Genomic DNA, 22,727 nt, shown 5'->3' with positions numbered 1-22,727 from the left:
TTAGGTTATATCAGCGCCAGTAAAAAGGAAGAAATTGGGATAGTAAAAAGTTCTAGAATTACAATTAAAGCACCCAAGAAAAAGTAAGACATAGGGGAACTGGGAACAAATAGGGATCAGATGTAGATTCCAAGAGCATACCACCAATGTACTTAGTTTGAGATCATCTAAAAGTCTCATCCAGACACAAGCACAGGTCCCAACTAAGAGGAATACACTCAAATGTTTACCAATCATATAATATAATATGTAAACTAAACATAACAGAGAGATGATTTACAAGGAAAAAAATATCACTCCCAAAACAATAACTATGCATTCGACTGTTTCCCTCCCAGCCAGGACTCCGACCAGGGCCAGGAAAAAAACTAAGTAATCTCATTCCAAGACAAAGACAGAAAGCATGTTGGAAAGCAGATATAAGGGGATAGAAGACACAGTATGTACCTCCCTGCAACACATTAAGGTCATATCAGCGCCAGTGAAAAGGAAGAAAATGAGATTAGTAAAAAGTTCTAGAATTACAATTAAAGCATCCAAGAAAAGGTAAGAGTAAGACAAAGGGGAATTTGTTCAAATAGGAAACACATGTAGATTCAAGAGCACACTATCAAATTTAGTTTGAGATCACCTAAAAGTCTCATCCAGACACAAGCACAGGTCCCCACTAAAATGTTTACAAATCATATACAATATGTCAATAAAACATAATACAGTGCACAACATTGAGATGATTTACAAGGATAAAAAATGTCTCCCAAAACTAATTATACATTTGTTGACCATTTCCCTCCCAGCTAAAGTATCCGGCCAGTGCCAGGACAAAACCAAGTAATTTCATCCCATGACAAAGAAAGAAAGCATGTTGGAAAGAAGATAAAGGGGGATAGAAGACACAGTAGGTTCAGTAAGTGCCTCCCCAGCCAGAGCGTTTTAAGTCGACGTATCCAGAGTGCACTGTAGATCAAGATTCGTGGCATTGTATCTCAAAAATTTTTAAAACAAAATAATAAAAATAAATAAATAAAAATCAAAACAAAAGCATTTTAAAACAATGTTTATTTATTTACATTAAAAAGATGAGTTTATTTTTCTTTATCAATCAGTGTCAATATCAAAAGAAGTGTATGATTCGAAAACTTCTAGAATCCACTTGAAACTTTCTCCTGTTAGCGATGGCATTTTATTTATAATTTTTGTTGACAATGTAAAATTTATATATACAGTAAGACAAAATGAAAATGAACACACCAGTCAGATGTCTACAGGCACCTCTCTCTAAAACATCAACCAATGGGCTATACTATAATTTTACAATACAAAACATAATTTCTCAAACCAAAACAGCAAACTTTTATAACGAGCGGAAATGACTCAACTGTGATGATTTGTTAGTTTACAGTGTGGAAATAAAACAATTAGTTCCCTTTGATTTACGCCAATACACATGTGTTAAATACAACACAAAAATACTCTTACTAGGGGTTTCAGTGACGACCAGCATCCTATTATAGACCGTGTCAATTTTCATGTGCGACCACCAGATTCTGGCAGTCCCTGGCTTGTCTACCAGACTTTTGACTACACCTTCATGAACAGAAATTGACGAAACACTACTATGTAAACATCTGATGTCGTTTAATTGGTTTGCAGAATGGAGAATGATGATCATGAAACATGAGTGAATGGGGGAGTAAATGAGATCCTATCCACTTAATAACATTGTGTAATGGCTGTGATGACACTAGATATTAACAAAATAAACATGAACAATTTTTAAAAAAAACACCAAGACAAAAGAGACCACGGTAATTGAATGTATAACAAGATGAATTTTCCATAATCCAGTCGTTTTGATCCCATCCATCGACAAATCTTAGAAAATCAAACATTCTCACAATACAGTCCTTTTAAGAGCATAAGTTTTCATTCTAAACCCTCCAAAATTTAACAATTAATCTATTAATCAAACTTCTTACCAAGATCTTTCTGAGACCCAATTATCAATTACATATAAAGGGTTCAGGGAATTACTCTACGCGAATTCAAACAAACGTTTACATGTAGAGAACTCTACTGAGATTCTGGAGAGATTTTATGCATAAAATTTTTACATCATTGAAACTTCAGAATTTTGATCAATTAGAAAAAAAAAAAGAAAAAGAGAGACAGACAGACAAAAAGAGAGAGAGAGAGAGAGAGAGAGAGAGAGAGAGAGAGAGAGAGAGAGAGAGAGAGAGAGAGGAGAGAGAGAGAAATGAAAGGAAATCCTAACAAAAGGTGAAATCAATTTCAAATAACTGTCTTTGCAACACCTCCCAATCTCCTCATCGATGTGAGACCAGCAATCAGGAACAGCTGATCAAATCACTAAAAGGAGTTGAATGTGCACTTACAACCAAGTGATTTTCCAATAGACACTAACTACCGACACCCATTTGTAGCCAGAAAAAAGTAGCAATGTTACACTTATTAAAAAAAGAAAATACTGCAAGAGGGAAAGCAAACTGAACTCTGCCAAAAGATATGATTGTCAGTTGAAATGAGAAAAGGATGGATGAGTCAAAGAGTTATACTACTTAACCAATCATTCTCTCACACAGCTCCGAGGCATGTTCCGTTGGCAAGACAAAACAGACAAAAAGCTAGCTTTGACTCACCCATGGAAGACGCGTTCAACCTGCCACATTTTTTCCTACTCAATATTAATGGAAGGGTGATAGACATCTCTAAATAGAATGTACAATTTTCAAGTTGATTGAAAAAATATTTTCAAACTGTACAACAAAAAAAGTAATCTGAAAAGATGCGAAGAAAATATTGGCTTAAAAACCCTAGCTTGGAGGGTAAAAATCTAAATTTGGGCAAATAAAATATCCGCACCAAGATTTATATCAATGAAATTTAGTGGCAGGTCTATAAAATTATGTATCCCAAACAACAAATGACCCGATGGACTTACAAACCATGGTACAGATTGTCATATATCTTAAGATGCAAATCAAATCACTTCATCTAATATTTAGGAATTCTCCTTTCAAAAGGTAACACAGCTTGTATTTTTGGGTCTAAGGATACATAATTTAGGCGGAGCTGTCCATTCACAACAAGCACACTCAATATAATTAAATTGGAAGCCAACAATCAGAAGCACCACATGCAATCTAAAATATCTAAAATGGATCAATGAGTTCTCACCAATACAAGAAAGACAAAAAACATTACTACTAGTCTTGAACCTAACCTGGATGGTAATAGGTTCAATCCTGACCACTTGAGAAGAAAAAAAAAAATGGCAATAATTGGAAAGATCAGTCATACTCAATTGATAGGACTAAATTCAATCCTACAGTTTTATCATTGTGTAGATAACTGATTTATTCATGCATCCCAAAACCTGATCATAAAATTTAACACCAACCACTATAACTGAAACCCCCCCCCCCCCCCAACAAACAAAAAAAAAAAACAAAACAAAAAACCATCCCTTAATTATGGATCATTTACAAAGACAAAAGTAATCTGAACTTTTCACCACTCAAATACACCAGGGATGGAATCAAGTATTAAAAATTTCTGAACTGTTTGGCATTTATAAATCTGGGGCTTTCCTTTGTAAATACGAAGTAACTAAATAGAAAGAGAGGTGGGAATAAGGAAAGAAAGAAAATTAAGGACAGTAGTAAGAAAATTCCATCCCTGATAATTGCAACATCACCCAAGGTGAGATGTAAACCAGTTCTGAGATACCCACAGTCGACATGTTGGAAAGGATTTATCAGCACATCTTACTGCGAGGGCATCACTGGCTTTGAACTAATTGATAACAACCTTGAGAGCACTTGTTTAAAAGGAGGCGGTGGCACCTCAGCACTTAAAAAAACAAAAATAATAAAAATATCTTGAATTTCTATAATAGACTAAACAAAAAAAAAGTAGAAAGAAACAGAAAATAAGGACCTAGCTTGTTTAAGGAGAAAGATGTGATTCAAATAATACTTTAAAAAAAAATAAAAATTAACCAAATGTAGAATGCTGAATGTAAATGCACACCATCACAGACTATAAAACATTTGCTCATCAAACCACGAAACAAAAGTGATATACTTGTATATATTTCGTTTGTAACAATTCTAACCCCAGCCAGCCCCATGTGTAACTTGTGTAGGATTATTACTATCAACCGTCGGCCCGCTTATCGTCGTCGTCATTATCATTATGTGTGTGCCATGTTAAACGTTCCTCGTAGAATGCGATGACAATCTGTGGACATTTGACATTGGCCTGCCTTGCTGGGACAAGATCTGCTTCATCACTGTCTTTCCTGAGAGGGGAATAGATAATCATCAAGTTTAGAGGTTGCAATCAGAATTACAATAACACCATTTGGTATGGCAAAATGTACACACACAAATTATAGAGTCGTTCCTTCCCTTACTGACCAATTCCCCCACCGACCAAATAGTCAACACATGAGAGTTTTTGTTTTGTTCCGTCTTCAATTGAAAGACTTTAGTTGTAATAACCCGATTACATCATCTACGAAGACTGCGTCTGCCACTACAAACGGTCAAAATAGCAAGTTGTAGCGAAAACCCACTCAAATTGACAACTTTTGTGAAGGTAAGATGAAAATATTTGTCTTACCGGTTGCATGTCATCCATCCTGACTGACAAATAAGCCGAATGTAACTCTTCTAATCGTAGAAATACATTGAGTGGCTTAAAACTGCCCCCTGGGATCTATATTTAGGCACTACTATTGTCAAATCGGTGTTGAATCTCCAGTAGTTGTGTCCTGAAAACAGGTTGGTCGGTGAGGGAAGTGCATTTTTACATCCCTTCCCCTACCGACCAAACACTTTAAATGGGTCTTAAAAAACCCTACCAAACACCTTAAGACGTTTTATGTTGTTTATTCATTTCATAGACCTAGATGAGTAAATAGTTGCCTAACAGTTTGTCGTTTAACAGTGGCTGCTAATAGGAAGGCAGAAAAAAGGCTTCAAAGAAGACTGAGCAGGAAAGGAAACGTCAGGAGAGGTAAAAAAATAAAGCTGAGAGGTTGGCACCGAAGCAGAAAGGGAGAGGGAAGGGCAAAAAGAGAAAGACAGAAATCATCCTTGGTGAAACTAGTCAGAGACCCATACAGAGGTTATTCTGGGCGATGATTCATCATGTTCATCCAATTGCTTCAGCAATAAAGAACACAATGGCCGAATCTGTTGCGGCCGGTGCAAGCGCTGATTACATTCTTTAAAAAAGCAATGCTCGGGCAGCCAGCATGATACCACTGAAGCTCTTGATGAGGAAGGGCTCAATAAGTATTTGTTTCAATTTGATGTTTGTTGAAAAAAATAAATCTGCATGCCATGACTTGTCCGCATTATTGTCACTATATTAATGTTTCCATGCCAGATAGACATTGTAAAGCGCCTCAAGCAAGAATTTTAAGCTGATTTGTTTTTTGTCTTGTTTTTAAGTAAATAAATGACAGTCTTATTTACTGTATACTTAAGATGATATTTACAGTAAGCCTTTCTCGTTATTCATTCGAGCTTTATATAAAATTGTAGTGCATCAAAATTATTTTCCTTTAGGGTAAGATCGGGTGGCCGGTAGGAGAACGATGGAAAAAGAATTTGGTGGGTAGGGGAAAAATATATCGCATATCTAACACCACTAGAACATGGATAATATTTCTCGCCGGGGAAAAGTCAGTTGACAACTCAATCCTACCACAATGTCTTAAGATTTTGCGACATTGCTCTTTGAAAACGGTATCATTTATGGTGTTTTGGACATAGTATTTCCCTTGTTCTCGTAAGACGTGACAAGGCCCTTAGCGGACGGGACGATTCTAACTCTCAATACAAGTTTAAACATATTTCTGTCTTCAAAAGGAAAGAAAACAAAACATAAAACCGTTTAAGTATGGGCATGGAATAGAAAAGCCTTTTATTTAAAAGGAACTTTAAACAAATGAGAAGCAAATGTAAGAATCTAACATAAAAATAAAATAATAAATTCCAGTAATTCGTCCTCACGCTCAATTTTGAAAGAAGATGAAGATAACAATAATGTGAAAAAATGGGGTTTTGTTCCTTGCTGAAGTAACTATCACAAGTTTTCCTGTCAATGTATGAGGGTGAGTCAAAAAGTAATGGGACTCCACCTTTTGTTTCCAAACCTTGTAAAACTGAGTCGACTGATCTTGGAGCAAATTTTTCTCTACGGTCTTGGCTTCTCCATCAACTGATGTCCCCTCATTGCCTCCTTCAGTGGACCAAAAAGATGTCAAAAGTGTCAAGTCTGGTGAATACGGAGAGTGAGATAGCGCTGTCCTCCTTTTTCCTGACTCTTGTGTGTGGAAGGACATTTCCACGAAGAAAGAGTACTAGTTCCATCTCCAAATCCGGCCAAACTCAGTGGATTCTTGCTTTCAGTCGTTTCAAGTTCTATTTTGTACCTGTTATCTCATCAAGAGAAGTTGTTCTTTCAGATCTGATCAATGCAGAGACGCCAACTTTAAATTTGGCTCACAGGAGTTTCAGGCACCACTCGTAGGAATTTCAATGCCGAAAGAGGAATTTCCGCACACAAGAAAAAGGAATTGGAATGGTATTGTGTTTACATATTATTGTATTGTTCTAAATAGATAACTGATTAGAATTATATTATGATACATAAACACATTGCCAAATACAACCCCAAAGTTTCCTTATTTCAAATGAAGTAAAGCTCCAAAACCTAATGGTAGACTTTGTAGTACTGTTGGTAGGAGGATGATGTGGTGTTGGGGGTTGTAGTAATAATGGTAGTGATGATGAAGATGTGATAATCGTTGTTGTTAGTGGTAGTGATGATGATATGGTGGTGGTGGTTGAAGTAGTAGTGGTAGTGATGATGAGGTGGTGGTGGTATAGTGGTTGTAGTAGTTGTGGTCGTGATGATAATGATGTGGTGGTGATTGTAGTACCGGTGGGTGATGAATATGTGGTGGTGATGGTGGTTGTAGTACAAATGGTAGTGATGATGAGGTGATGGTGGTTGTAGTAGTATTGGTAGTGATGATGTGGTGGTGATGGTGGTTGTAGTACAAATGGTAGTGATGATGATGTGGTAGTGGTGGTTGTAGTAGTAGTGGTAATGATGATGTGGTGGTGGTGGTTGTAGTAGTACTGGTCGTGATGATGATGTGGTGCTGGTGGTTGTATTAGTAGTGGTAGTGATGATGATGTTGTAGTGGTTGTAGTAGTAGTAGTAGTAGTAGTAGTAGTAGTAGTAGTAGTAGTAGTAGTAGTAGTAATAGTAGTAGTAGTAGTAGTAGTAGTAGTAGTAGTAGTAGTAGTAGTAGTAGTAGTAGTAATAGTAGTAGTAGTAGTAGTAGTAGTAGTAGTAGTAGTAGTAGTGATGATGATGATGTGGTAGTGGTGGTGTGGTTGTAATAGTAGTAGCAGTAGTAGTAGTAGTAGTAGTAGTAGTAGTAGTAGTAGTTGTAGTAGTAGTAGTGATGACGATGTGGTTGTGGTGGTTATAGTAGTAGTGGTGGTAGTGATGATGTGATGGTGGTGGTTGTAGTAGCAGTGGTAGTGATGATGATGTGGTGGTGGTGGTTGTAGTAGTAGTGGCAGTGATGAAGATGAGGTGGTGGTGGTGCTTGTAGTAGTAGTGGTAGTGAGGATGTTGTAGTGGTGGTTGTAGTAGTAGAAGTAGTGATGATGATGTGGTGGTGGTGGTTGTAGTAGTATTAGTGGTAGTGATGATGTGGTGGTTGTAGTAGTAGTGGTAATGATGATGTGGTGGTGGTGGTATTGTAGTAGTGGTGGTTGTAGTAGTAGTGGTAGTTGCAGTGATGATAATGTGGTGGTGGTGGTTGCAGTAGTAGTGGTAGTAATGATGTGGTGGTGGTGGTGGTTGTAGTAGTAGCAGTAATGATGATGTGGTTGTGGTGGTTGTAGTAATGATGTGATGGTGGTGGCTGTAGTAGTAGAGGTAATGACGATGTAGTGGTGGTGGTGGTGGTTGTAGTAGTAGTGGTAGTGATGATGATGTGGTGATGTAGTAGTGGTAGTGATGATGATGTGGTGGTGGTTGTAGTAGTATTAGTGGTAGTAATGATGATGTGGTGGTGGTGGTTGTAGTAGTAGTGGTAATGATGATGTGGGGTGGTTGTAGTAGTAGTGGTAGTGATGATATGGTGGTGGTGGTTGTAGTTGTAGTGGTAGTTGCAGTGATGATGATGTGGTGGTGGTGGTGGTTGCAGTAGTAGTGGTAGTGATGATGTGATGCTGGTGGTTGTAGTAGTAGTGGTAGTGATGATGATGTGGTGGTGGTGGTTGTAGTAGTAGTGGTAGTGATGATGATGTGGTGGTGGTGATTGTAATGGTGATGGTAGTTGTGGTAGTGGTAGTGATGATGATGTGGTGGTGGTGGTTGAAGTTGTGGTAGTGGTGATGATGTGGTGCTGGTGGTTGTAGTAGTAGTGGTAGTGATGATGATGTCGTGGTGGTGATTGTAATGGTGATGGTAGTTGTAGTAGTGGTAGTGATGATGATGATGTGGTGGTGGTGGTTGAAGTTGTGGTAGTGGTGATGATGTGGTGATGGTGGTTTAGTAGTAGTGGTAGTGATGATGATGTGTGGTGGTGATTGTAATGGTGATGGTAGTTATGGTAGTGGTAGTGATGATGATGATGTGGCGGTGGTGGTGTAGTAGTAGTGATGATGTGGTGATGGTGGTTGTAGTAGTAGTGGTAGTGATGATGATGTGGTGGTAGTGATTGTAATGGTGATGGTAGTTGTGGTAGTGGTAGTGATGATGATGATGTGGTGGTGGTGGTTGAAGTTGTGGTAGTGGTGATGATGTGGTGAGGGTGGTTGTAGTAGTAGTGGTAGTGATGATGATGTGGTGGTGGTGATTGTAATGGTGATGGTAGTAGTGGTAGAGATGATGATGATGTGGTGGTGGTGGTTGTAGTAGTAGTGGCAATAATGATGATGTGGTGGTGGTTGCAGTAGTAGTGGTAGTGATGATGGTTGTAATACTAGTGGCAATGATGATGATGTGGTAGTTGGAAAAGGGGGGGGGGGGGGGGGTATCCTTGGAACAAATTGACCTCACCGGAATTTGACGGAAGTTGCCCGGAGCCCGGAATTTTTTGCTCCAGACCGGAGTTTGGCATCACTGTCAATGCTTCTGTCTTTATTTGATTATCTGAATTGACACTGCTTGGACGGCGACCATCACATTTATCAGATAAAGACATGGTTGAGAGAGTGTCAGCTTAAGGTGTTGGATTGCATCTCATTTTCTTCCAAAAGACTAGATACACGTTCAACCCAACTAAAAACACTGCCTCTACAAAATGCATGTTTTAAAGGTTTCTCATCAAGAATAAAAGGTTTCTTCTTCGAAAACAAGAAATTCAATGACAGCTTCCCAACGCTGGCGAACAATGGGAGCGGTCACTTTGAACTGCCATAACTGCCAAAATTAAAATTTTCAACTATTAGTTTAAAGAATACATGTGTAAGTTCAACTGAGGCAAATATGACGTCACATGAAGATGAAATGATAACAGTAGGAGATTTGCCCCACTACTTCTTGACTCTCACCCTCGTAGAACTGTAATTAATCAAACAAAACAACAAAAGAAAACACCATAGACAACAATTATTTAAATGAATTCTTTGAAGCAATTAGCAATAATTCCTCGCCACTTTTTCGATCTAATTCTATAGCCAAGTGACTACTGCTAGACAGCTTACCTAGCCACCAATTAAAAGAGAGATAGGATAAAAAACCAGACCTAGTCAGGAAAGCAATACATCAAGAATAAAATCTCACCATTTCATGAGGAACATGAGTTCTCCACTGCTATCTGTTGCACCAATGATTCTCTCAGGTGCCAATCCACGATCAAAACCTCTGGGTTTGTCTCCATCCTAAAATAAAGATACAAAAGAAATGATCATGCCTACAATTGAGAGAGAGAGAGAGAGAGTGTGTTGTGTGTTTTTGAGGGTTTTACGGCGCTTGCAACACATTAAGGTCATATCAGCGCCGGTAAAAAGGAAGAAATGGGATAGTAAAAAGTTATAGAGTTCAATTAAAGCACCCAAGAAAAGGTAAGACAAAGGGGAATTTGTTCAAATAGGAAACAGATGTAGATTCCAAGAGCCCACCATCAAAGTACTTAGTTTGAGACCTTCTAAAAGTCTCATCCAGACACAAGCACAGGTCCCCACTAAGAGGAATACACTCAAATGTTAACAAATCAAATATAACATGTAAATAAAACATAATACAGTACATAACAGAGAGATGATTTACAAGGAAAAAAATATCATCTCCCAAGGCAATAACTATACATTCGACTGTTTCCCTCTCGGTCAAGGACTCCGACCAAGGTCAGGACAAAACCAAGCAATCTCACTCCAAGACAAAGACAGAAGGCGATTGGAAAACATAAGAGGGGATAGAAGACACAGCAAGTACCTCCCTGCCCACTATGGGAGGTAGGAACCCCACAGAGAGAGAGAGAGAGAGAGAGAGAGAGAGAGAGAGAGAGAGAGAGAGAGAGAGAGAGAGAGAGAGAGAGAGAGAGAGAGAGAGAGAGAGAGAGACACTAAGTGGCCTGAAGAATATATGAATTATCACTGTTTTTTCTTTAATCAGGAGTTGAAGAGATGCCAACTTAAAACTTGGCTCACAGGAATTTCAGACACTGCTCGAAGGAATTTCAATGCCGAAAGAGGAATTTCCGCATACCAGAAAAGGGCATTAGGATGGACTTGGAAATCGTGTTTACAAATCATATAGTTTAAAATAGATAACTAATTAGAACTATACGATATGTAAAGACAAGACAATGTCAAATTCCAAAGTCCTTTTATTTCAAATGAAGTAAAGCTCCAACACCTAATGCCATTAGCAATGGTAATGCAGATATGTCGACTTAAAATTTGGCGTACAGGAATTTTGGACACTACTCGGAGGTATTTCCTCATACAAGAAATGGGAATTGGGATGGTATTTAGTATTGTGTTTATAAATCGCATAGCTCTGAACTAATTAGAACCATATGGTATGTAAACACTGTGCTAAATACCATCCCAAAGTCCGTTAATTTCAAATGAAGTAAAGCTACAAAACCTAATGGTGGTGGTCGTGGTGATTATAGCAGTGGAGGAGGCTGGAGTAGCAGTGGTAGTGATGATGAAGTGGTAATTGTGATTATAGTAGAAGCGGCAGCAATGATGTGGTTGTGAGCCATTCTGACATGTCATGTACCAGCCGAAAATTTTGACAAAGACACGCACAACACCAAATATTTTTTACATTTTTTCTTCACTAAAATAGTTGGAAACAACAAACCTCTTTCTTTTTTCTCTTTGGAGCTTCATCTTTTGCACCATTGGTAGATTTTCTCTTTGCTCCTTTCTCAGAGTCTTTCTTTTTCTTCTTTTCCTCATACGCTGATATCAAATCTGGACAATCCAAGTTCTCCTCTGGTTCCCATGTATTTTCGTAACTAAAAAATAAAAAATAGACCAAAGCAACTGAAAATCATGAAGAGAATAGTTAATGATATGCATTCTTTTTCAGTAACTGAAAATATCAAAAACCAAAGCATACATCTACAGTTGATGCAAAACAAAGCTGCTCGAATTGTTACAAGGACAAAGCCTTGGGACCATATAACACCAGTCCTTAAGTCACTACACTGGCTCCCAATAGAGAAAAGAATAATATACAAAATCGCATGTTTTGCTTACAATTGTCTTCACCATACATCACCCGAATAATTGTTGGTGTGATGCACCTTGTTACACTCAATTTTGATTTTAAAAATGACAAAGTAAGCACCTCTTCTATCCCAAACTACTTGTTCCGTTTTATGTAACAGTAACAGCCTCAGACCGTTACTGCCTCGCTCTTTTAGTGGTACTGGAGAGTAGGCATGTGCCTAAGACACTCTTCAAACATGCTTCGCACACCCCAACCCCCCACACATATGCAAGTGTAATTCTAAGCGCCAAAGGAAGAGTGATGGCATCTTTCTTTCCCATCAATTACAAACAAAAGACAAAAGAATTTTGTCCTCGGAACACACAAGTGCTCGTATGAGATTTCCGTGTAAGCTTCAAAAAGTGTTCCAAGATTATTAAGTCAATATACTATGAAAATGGAGGGATCAAAACGGAATTGTGAGATTTCTGTGCTGCCGTGTATACAACTGACTGACCTCAATAATTTGTAAATCAGTTTAAGAAATAAATAAACAAAATTTTTTCACTCACTCTGGATAACCTTTCCATTTCAGCAGGTATTCTTTTTTGCCATGGCGCATTCTAGAATCCACAACCTTCTCTACTGTGAATTCTTCCTCTTCTTCACCCTCGGCTTCAGGATTATCTTTGCTTTTCTCTGTGGAATGGGAGGATTAAAATTTGTATTGACATGTATTTGCACCTCAAAATCAGTTCCATAAATATAATACCGAAGTTTATTTTTCCAGGTAGGTATTGTAAACCCCCCCCCAAATTTTTTTTTTAAACCCAACATGAAAACCAAATACATTAAAAACGGGATAGAGGAGAAAGCATTTTTATTGTGGAACAAAAGAAAAATGTCTTTGATTCTTTGGTTTCATGCTGTCATGTCCACCCTGAGTAGATATGTTTGCCACCATCCCATTATCTACTAAACATAAATGGGGTGACATGTTCTATATAATTTGGTGGAAATTACTTTGCAAACATTCTGTTGTTCCACCTAAAATTAATTACAGATGGCCGCAACTCGCACTCATTCACCCAAAGCTATGCAGCAAAATAAAAGGTTCAATTGATGAATTGTATATTGTTGAATAAGTCATCCACAAAGAGAAATACATATGAAGAACATAGTCCTAGTTTCTCTATAGATACATACCGTCTTTAGACATTTTTGATAATCTGGGGAAAGAAAAAAAAATGTATTAAAAATTTAATAATTTTTAAAAAAAAATGAAATTTGTGGAAAATCATTTGAGTGATTAGTTTATGAGAACCATATATGAGATGTTACAAGAAGCTGAACTACAAACACGAAATACATTTGTAATTGAGTCAACACATCAGGTCAAGGTTAAACAATTTAACACCCCCCCCCCCCCCAAATAGAAAAGGAAGTTGATCACTGATTTGTCATAATGTGGACCATAACCATTATAAAATTGTGCACGAAACACCGATTTTATTACCCAGGTAATACCAAGAAAACAGTCTGGTACAAGCATGGGGAAAATCAAGTAAACTGAAACCCTATATTTCTTGGAATCAGACTAGCTCAACGCAAATCATGCTTACTGAAGACACAGTGTCGATTTAATCAGTGTTGGGAAGAAGAGGCAACATTTCCTGATTTTGACAAAATTTTCTGATTCACTAGTAATGATTTTCATATTCTGATAGGCATAGATGCATTATGCTCAGTCAATTTTTCCCCACCGTACTAAAAATGGGTCGGTCACACATTGAGAATCCCATCTGCCAAGGGACACGTAAGGTTGGGTGTCCGAAAAAGACAAAAAGGTGCCCACTGACTGATGAACTGAAGATGACAGGTCTCACATGGGAGGCCACTAAGATGGCCAAGGACAGAAGTAGATGGTGGACGCTCTTTTATGTTCCACAAGGAGCGAAGAGGATTATTAAGTCAAGTAAAAATCACTCTTGTCAGCTTTATTGTGGGAATGCACAACACTGACAACAAAACATTACTCAATATATTAAATTGATTTTTAAATATTTTTCAACCAGATTTTTCTCTGTCCATAACGAATGCATGTGTATATCTACTGGAACTGTAAATTCACCTCTGAGATAATGTGTCACGTTTAAAGCTATTTTTAATTGGTGAATGACCACACAGCCCTATTCTCCAATGACAATCTTGAAGCAGCACCTAAATCTTCACATTTTAATGGAAAGCTTTTCTTCGGTTGTATAAGAGCTATTACCAAAAAGGTTTATGACACTTAATGTAAATTTCCAATTTTAATTTAGAACTACTGATCTTTTCCCAGGAATGTTTGCTAGGACAATGAATGTCCTTGATCGTTAGACAGCTGCATCTAAAAGTTAAATTTTCTAAATGGTGCGAGTCTATTTTTTAATTTTTGTTTTAAATTTGTACATTTCCTAATCCGGGACCCTGGAAGGATCGGGATACTAGGCATGTTTAAAGGTAAGAATATAACGGGACTTTTTGTGCGTGTGGAAAAGTAAAATACAAAAAAAAAATTTAGCAAATATGTGGAGATTGAGGATGTCAAAAGTGAAAATAAAAATACCAGGCAATTGAATTGAAAAACGCGACAGGTTTTGAATTTTCACACATGAAATAACAGAAAATATAGACCTAGCTGGATTTGATTAGCTCGTTTATCCTCCCATGACACCTAAGTTTGTGGAAAGTTTGCATCAAGATATCTAACAATAATACCAAAGCCACAAAGCAGCTGACACATAAAATAAACTACTACTAATTTGAAATATTGCCAGTTTTAATTTAGCGTGAGATTTTGGTATTCCAAAAAAAAAAAAAATTCTATTAAATCAAAATAAACTTCCACAAACTTCCTTAATCTAAAATGGATTGAACACACACACACAAACATAATAAAAAATAAATCAACTCGATGTTCCCTGAGAAAATTGTGAGTTTGTTATAGCAAAATTTGCTGACAGGGACCGAAACTGGACACCAGGCCTTGCCAAGGGTAAGGAAACGCCAGTCTACAGCTTTGAAATCGTACATTGTCAGTATATAGACCTGTAAATGAGCTCTATAAAAATTGACTGAAACTGAAACTCTTCGTAATTCGTCGTAGCGGCAGCGGTAAAATCCAAAGAATCAAAATGAAAGGTAAACAGCAAGCTCACTTGAGCAAAGCAATGGCAGAAAACTAAATTGCGAGGGAATTAATTAGGCTACTTACCATTGTTCCTTTTAATTAGGTACCCAATCAGTGAAGAAACTTAGAAACGGTCAACCAGTTTGTTTACAACATGAGGTAATCGAGAGTGCTTGTAGCAATCATTTAACTTTCGATTTGAAGGTGTCTACATAACGAACTTCAGGTGTTTCGAATTTTTCTTTCTCATACTTTTCCTGTCCTTCAAGCAAATGTGGTCAATTTTGGCTTAGACGAAACAGTGAAATTTATCGCTCGGCGGCTCAGTTAAAATTGGCTACGACAGGTTTCGAAAGTGAAAAAATAATTTCACGAAGGCTGTGTGAAAATACACTGGGGTGTGTTCAGACACGGCAATTCTAAAAAGCGTCGCTTAGCCTTGGCAATATATATCCATCATTAATATAAACGGCCCATGAGCTATGCGTGGGGCTGTGGAACATTCCTAGTTAACTTTACAGTCAATCGACTACGATTCATGAATTCTTTCTTTATTCATTTCTTTCTTCCCTTTTTAAAAATATTTGAATTTGACGAATTGACTGATTTCAGTTAATTGACTGAGAATTTACAGGTCTAAGTATATCAATACCGATTTTGTCTCCCTAGCCTCTACTTTTGAGAAATTTGTCTGCCACAAATAATTAAACCAGTCAACAGAAGAGATTTTGGAATTAAAGTTCCCCCTCTTCCCTCACCACCACCGACGGGGAAGAGTTAACAGAGAGGGGAAGAGGACAGAGAGAGTGAGAGAGAGGACAGAAAGAAAGGGAGAGAGGAAGAGAAAAAGAAAAATTAAAAAGAAAAATTTAAACTAAAAATAAAGAGAGAGAGAGAGAGAGAGAGAGAGAGAGAGAGAGAGAGAGAGAGAGAGAGAGAGAGAGAGAGAGAGAGAGAGAGAGAGAGAGAGAGAGAGAGAGAGAGAGAGAGAGAGAGTGAGAGAGAGAATATCTCGCACCCGCTACGGCTACAGTGCTACAGAACAAATTTTTACTGCACTTCTTGTAGGCACTTAAATGAAAATTCAGTTTTCAAATGACAGTATAAAATCTGGTTGACCATGATGCAGTATACCATTCCGATGATAAAACCGTTGAATTTTGTCTCTAGGTTATATAGAAGCAGAGTTATTCAATTTTTTATGCCTTAAAAACACCCAAAAATTACTATAGGAATCAGCCTGAAATTGGGCACCAGCTGACTGAAAAAACGAAAGGGGATTCCCCTGAAACACTGTGACGTCACAAGGCTAGGGGCCAATGACTGACGCTGACCACGGCAGTCCAAGCTGAAATGGCGTTACTTTGGTAGATTTTGAAATGAGTGTGATTTTATGGAATGCTCAAAGGGTATCCTGGAAGCAGTTTTGAAAGTTGAAAATGGTATCATTGGAAAGGAAAATGATTGAATTTTATGATTATTTATGTTTTAAGGGAATTTTTTCATGAATGATGATAAACGGCTTGATTTTCTTGCCCACTAAAAGTAAGCTATCTTTCAATTACAATATCTTCTAAATGAATTTAAGGAGGGAAACGGTAATTGTACCAAATGATAGGGCGTTCAATGCCCTTTATTTTGGTATTTAATAGATCTAATTCTGTAAATTAATACCAGAGATATCTCAATTTAACCAAGCCATGGTTTTAGCCTGCAGCTCACAAACGATAACTAGCGGTCACACAGGTAAATGGGAGAACTGTGACACAGATTTAGCCCTTCATTTAAGTGCCTACTTCTTGATTCTTATCATGCAAAATCATTTCATGTAGAGAGGTGGGCCTTTGGCCTACCAACCTCCGCTGCACGTCCAACTCGCCTTGAAACCTACCTCTGTTTAAAAAACTAGCATCTTTCAACTATCTAAGAAACATTTTGATTTTTCAGAACTTTAGTTTGTTAAAAAAATACCGGCCAATCTGACCCGTTGAGTCGAATGAAAACGAAATTTTGTTGTTTACACGGTTCAAAGGAAATGCCGTAAATAAGCTTTCATGGACTTCCTGTGTTGTTTTTACAGTGTCATGTGACCGTTTTGAGAAATTTGACGTCTGCTACAAATAATTAGACCGGTGGGGGGTAGATATTTTCGTTGGAGCAGAAAAAAAAGTGAGTATTATTTCTTGTACTTGTAGAGAGGCCCAGGGTCCACCAGCAGACCAGTTGATTGAATGAAAGAGAAAAAGGTCTTTTTTATCCGCCGCCACCACCACCTTGAAAGGGGTGCATGCCGACGAAAGTGTCGCTTGGTGACCTTGGTGACGTAGAGCATCTCAAGGATACTGTCAGTTGCAGGTATTCTTAACCCCTTAACAGCGAAGCTAATTTTTTGCTTTTAGATAATAGTTTGCTTTTATCTTTATTATCGTTTCCACCAAGAGAGCAGTCAGACTATCACAACTCGAACTTCAATTGTCTATAATCGTTTTGCCGTTACTTGTCCTTTGATGATAGAAGATTTGGTGTTAGGTCAAAGATCGAATTTCGCCGCTAAAAGGTTGCATTGCTACGGGGTTTGCTCTTCACCCCCCCCCCCCACCTTTTTTTTTCTTCTTTTTTTTTTCACCTTATTATTGGTGGTTGCTGCTATTTCCCTTTTTATGATTAGCAAGTGCCGTAGGAGTCTCACAGGATGCAGGAGTACTGCAATTAACCCTTTGCCAGTGACACTGATTTTTTTGTTTTCAAATAATAGTCTTCATTTATATTATTTTTTAACGCAGAAAAACAAAAATGTTTCCACCATAAGAGCAGTAAGAATATTGATAAAAAGCGCTTTGAGCACGTTGGGTGGATATTGCCCTATATAAAAGCTCATGTTTTTAAATTGTATTTTGTTTTTTGATGAAAACGGTAAGATTTTATTTTTGGTCCAAGTAAGATTGATATTCGCCTTTAAAAGGTTAAGTTGTTTTGTTTTTTTTTCAGGTTTTTGTTTTTTTTCAAATGCCTAGTGAGAGAGAAAAAACAAAACAATCATACATGTATCTGCAAACAGCAGAACGTTTTCATTTTACAATGAGATGGGAAGGGGAAGGGATAACACTATGACAAAGAGAGAGAGAGGAGAGAGAGAGAGAGAGAGAGAGAGAGAGAGAGAGAGAGAGAGAGAGAGGAGAGAGAGAATGGCGGGGGAATGGGGATAGTAAGGGGGAATGGGAAAAGATGAAAGAAACAATGGGTTGCCTGATGACGTAGATCAAAGGATTGTTACAGAGGTGTTCACGGTGCGTACTTCGTGAAATTTTAACCTTTTATAGTGACACTGATTTTTTTCTCCAGATTGCTTATGCAGAATAAATCGTTTCCACCAAGAGAGCAGTAGTAAGAGTATATTTCGACCCGGGCTTCAATTAAACTATAAATCGCAAAGCTTGTCTTTTAATGATAACATTAAGACTAAGATCTGGAGTTTGGGGAGTGTAAGATGGAATCTCGCCATTAATGGTTAAAATTGTTTTGATTTTTAAAAAAATAACACACACACGAGCACGCGGGGTCACGACAGCTAGGACCATCTATTGCTTGTGTTGCAACGGTAAACCAGTTTACGTGTACGTAGATCCTGAGGCTAGATGCCCCGTTACCGTGTACGTAGGCACTCCCCCCCCCAAAAAAAGAAAGAGACACACACACACCACGGCCTTCGTTATACTAAGAGTTCACGAAGGCCACGCACACACACTCACACACACAGTCTCGCATCCGCTACGAACTAATTTTGCGCACCAATTTTTACTGCACTAATGCACCAAATTGCATACCTATCAAGGGACACTTTTTTCCGTATCTTTTTCTCAATAAACTTTTTTAAAAAACCTTTGTTTTGCTTGCACTGCACCGGCACCAGACGTAGTAACAGACGGAAACCCACACGATATTGCGAGGAATGAACCATGAAAATATTTAGGATATAATTTCAAACACAACTTTTGAAATTCATCAAGGATTGTCTAGTACCGAATGTTTTTTGATAGAAAACAAATGCATCTTCAAATCTAAACTGCTTTTGACGGTTAGCGGTAAGTTTATTTATTTTTCTGTCCAAACGAATGATTTGTCCTGGTATAGAAGCTAAGTATTGGTAACACCGGCGCAGCTCTCTACCAGATTGCATATCTAGAGAGCTGAGCCGGTGTTACCAATACTTAGCTTCTATAACCAGGACAAATCATTCGTTTGGACAGAAAAATAAATAAAAACTTACCGCTTACCGTCAAAAGCAGTTTAGATTTGAAGCTACATTTGTTTTCTATCAAAAAACATTCGGTACTAGACAATCCTTGATGAATTTCAAAAGTTGTGTTTGAAATTATATCCTAAATATTTTCATTATTCATTCCTCGCGAAATCGTGTTTTTTTTTTCGTCTGTCCAATGGTTGGTGCCCCCTAGTGCCAAGTGCCTGCCGCCTGCCGCGCAAAACAAAGGTTTTTTAAAAAGTTTATTGAGAAAAAGATACGGAAAAAAGTGACCCTAGATAGGTATGCAATTTGGTGCATTAGTGCAGTAAAAATTGGTGCGCAAAATTAGTTCGTAGCGGATGCGAGACTGTGTGTGTGTGTGCGTGTGTATGTGTGTGTGTCTCTTTTTTTTTTTTTTTTTTGGGAGTGCCTACGTACACGGTAACGGGGCATCTAGCCTCAGGATCTACGTACACGTAAACTGGTTTACCGTTGCAACACAAGCAATAGATGGTCCTCGCTGTCGTGACCGCGCACGCTCGTGTGTGTGTGTGTGTGTGTTATTTTTAAAAAAATCAAACAATTTTAACCATTAATGGCGAGATTCCATCTTACACTCCCCAAACTCCAGATCTTAGTCTTAATGTTATCATTAAAAGACAAGCTTTGCGATTTATAGTTTAATTGAAGCCCGAGTCGAAATATACTCTTACTACTGCTCTCTTGGTGGAAACGATCTATTCTGCATAAGCCACCTGGAGAAAAAAATCAGTGTCACTGTAAAAGGTTAAAATTTCACGAAGTACGCACCGTGAACACCGCTGTAACAATCCTTTGATCTACGTCATCAGGCAACCCATTGTTTCTTTCATCTTTTCCCATTCCCCCTTACTATCCCCCCCCCCCCCCATCTCTCTCTCTCTCTCTTGTCATAGTGTTATCCCTTCCCCTTCCCATCTCATTGTAAAATGAAAACGTTCTGCTGTTTGCAGATACATGTATGACTGTTTTGTTTTTTATCTCTCACTCGGCTAGGATTAAAAACCAAGACATCAGGTAATTGGTGTCTAATGCCAAAGTATAGATTCTCTCTTTGGCCAATTTAGTCACGCATGTGGCAGCCCAGCTATTTATTATGTTCTGCCTATAACACACAATAAGTGGGATTTTGGGGGTGGGTACGAAAGAAATCAAGGTCATAAGTAACCGTGCACAAGAGCTGTATAGGGAATTGGTTTCTGGGGTCTTGCAAATACCAAATATTTTATGGAAAGCTCTTTCGAACTCCAAGACGTCTGGTTTGTTTTGCTATCTTGGAACAAACGAAACAGAGATGTCTTGATGTGTGACCTAGTTGTCTGATTTTGTGACCTGGATGTAAGGTTTTGTGACCTTGATGTTTCCTTTTGTGTGTGCAAGCCATGCGGGTAAGTACAGCGATAGCTTGCCAGTTGAGGAAAAAAAAAAAGGAAGAAGCAGCGTATCCGCATTTGAAAAACAAAACAAAAAAAACCTGGAAAAACAAAACAACTTAACCTTTTAAAGGCGAATATCAATCTTACTTGGACCAAAAATAAAATCTTACCGTTTTCATCAAAAGACAAAAAACAAATTACAATTTAAGAATTTGAGCTTTTATAGAGGGCAATATCCACCCAACATGCTCAAAGCGCTTTTTATCAATATTCTTACTGCTCTTATGGTGGAAACGTTTTTTTTTTCTGCGTTAAAAAAATAATATAAATGAAGACTATTATTTGAAAACAAAAAAAATCAGTGTCACTGGCAAAGGGTTAATTGCAGTACTCCTGCATCCTGTGAGACTCCTACGGCACTTGCTAATCATAAAAAAGGAAATAGCAATCAACAATACTAAGGTGAAAAAAAAAAGAAGAAAAAAAAAAGGTGGGGGGGGGGGGAGCAAATCCAGTAGCAATGCAACCTTTTAGCGGCGAAATTCGATCTTTGACCTAACACCAAATCTTCTATCATCAAAAGACAAGTAACGGCAAAACGATTATAGACAATTGAAGTCCGAGTTGCGATAGTCTGACTGCTCTCTTGGTGGAAACGCTGTATTCCCCGTTAACAATAATAAAGATAAAAAGCAAACTATTATCTAAAAGCAAAAAATTAGCTTCGCCGTTAAGGGGTTAAGAACACCTGCAACTGCTGCCAGCATCCTTGAGATGCTCTACGTCACACAAGGTCACCAAGCGACACGTCTCCCTTTCGTCTTAATGCAACACCCCCCCCCCCTTCTCCTGTCTCACGGTGGTGGTGGCGGCGGATAAAAAAGGCCTTTTTTCTTTTATTCAATCAACTTGACTGCTGGTGGACCCTAGGCCTCTCTACAAGTCCAAGAAATAATACTCACTTTTTCTCTGCTCCAACGAAAATATCTACCCACTACCGGTCTAATTATTTGTAGCAGACGACAAATTTCTCAAAACGGTCACGTGACACTGTAAAAACAACACAGGAAGTCCATGAAAGCTTATTTACGGCATTTCCTTTGAACCGTGTAAACAACAAAATTTCGTTTCCATTCGACTCAACGGGTCAGATTGGCCGGTATTTTTTTAACGAACTAAAGTTCTGAAAAATCAAAATGTTTCTTAGAAAGTTGAAAGATGCTAGTTTTTGAAACAGAGGTAGGTTTTTAAAAAAAATCTTTATATTTTACGTGAATGCATGCTCAAGGCGAGTTGGACGTGCAGCGGAGGTTGGTCGGCCAAAGGCGAGGCTCTCTAGTGACACTTCTTCCGCAATCTTTTCTTAATAAAACTTTTTCTTAAAAACTGGTCTTTTTTATTTTTTTTTAAACCAACATCCCTCGTTCCTCGAATGAGGATTGACTATTGACCAACGACACGAAGTCGAAGCCCAAGAAGATATCACGTCGCAAGGATTGAAAATTACGAAATAATTTCAACATGGGTAACTTTTTAAACTCATCATCAAGGATTGTTTCTTTTTATCGAAAACAAATGTATCTTCAAATCTATATTGATTTTGCAGGTTGGGGTTAAGCTATTTTATATTTAAATTCATCGGACAATCTATTTAAAAAATTAAAGTTAAAGTTAAAGGGCCAAGTTCCACTCCTCCGGCCCATCTCTCTATAGATCAATTAGAAGCTCGTTATTATTAGCGCCTCCTATATTGAATTACGAAATCCTACTATATGAGATCGTCGGTATCTTTCAAGTGTCTTGATCTCAATTCGGCATTCTTTATCACATAATAGATATAAATTAGGGTTGTCGAAAAAATGCATCTTTTTGTATTGGCGAGAAGCCCGCCATTTTGCATAATGACCGACCAAGTAAAATTCTTAGACATAAGTAAATGCGTTGTAATTTGGGCGGAAATAATTTGGTTTCCAATTTAAATATAAGTTTATCTTATCGTCAAAAGGAACAAAGTGAGTCATTTTCTGCTGAATTATGCGAATAAATGTAATATTTACCTTTTTTTTTGTCTCAACGGTTTCTCGTTACCTTCTTGCCGACAATCAATAGCGCATGCGCAATAATAACTTTTGGCACCGGAACTTCCTATTTCCTATGCAGATAG

The 22,727-nt window shown here is 37.9% G+C and overlaps 1 protein-coding gene across 1 annotated transcript; it reads right to left on the bottom strand.

Moving 5' to 3' along the window:
• Positions 1-1,042: 1,042 nt before the first annotated feature.
• On the bottom strand, positions 1,043-22,712 carry LOC144957790 (chromobox protein homolog 3-like). The gene is made up of 6 exons (XM_078889217.1): positions 22,621-22,712; positions 12,940-12,962; positions 12,306-12,432; positions 11,380-11,536; positions 9,850-9,947; positions 1,043-4,324 (listed from the first exon to the last, which is right to left on the bottom strand). Exons 2-6 carry the CDS (start codon positions 12,950-12,952, stop codon positions 4,180-4,182), a joined length of 540 nt encoding a protein of 179 aa, XP_078745343.1. The 5' UTR covers positions 12,953-12,962; positions 22,621-22,712; the 3' UTR covers positions 1,043-4,179.
• Between the last annotated feature and the right edge of the window lie 15 nt (positions 22,713-22,727).

The sequence above is a fragment of the Berghia stephanieae genome, chromosome 12, assembly GCF_034508935.2.
Source record: "Berghia stephanieae isolate SIO BIC M18660-M18661 chromosome 12, UCSD_Bste_1.3, whole genome shotgun sequence".
Lineage (NCBI taxonomy): Eukaryota > Metazoa > Mollusca > Gastropoda > Nudibranchia > Aeolidiidae > Berghia > Berghia stephanieae.
Note: the sequence above shows the minus strand (reverse complement) of the source record. Positions and strands in the feature narration are given on the sequence as shown.

What these genes read in the sequence shown, in the direction of transcription:
- LOC144957790 (XM_078889217.1), bottom strand. An exon ending in CAAAGAGAAAAAAGAAAGAG is followed by an intron (nt 9,948 to 11,379) that starts GTTTGTTGTTTC and finishes TCTTTATTTTAG; the next exon opens with GATGGAGACAAACCCAGAGG. An exon ending in CTCATGTTCCTCATGAAATG is followed by an intron (nt 4,325 to 9,849) that starts GTGAGATTTTAT and finishes TTCCCCTCTCAG; the next exon opens with GAAAGACAGTGATGAAGCAG.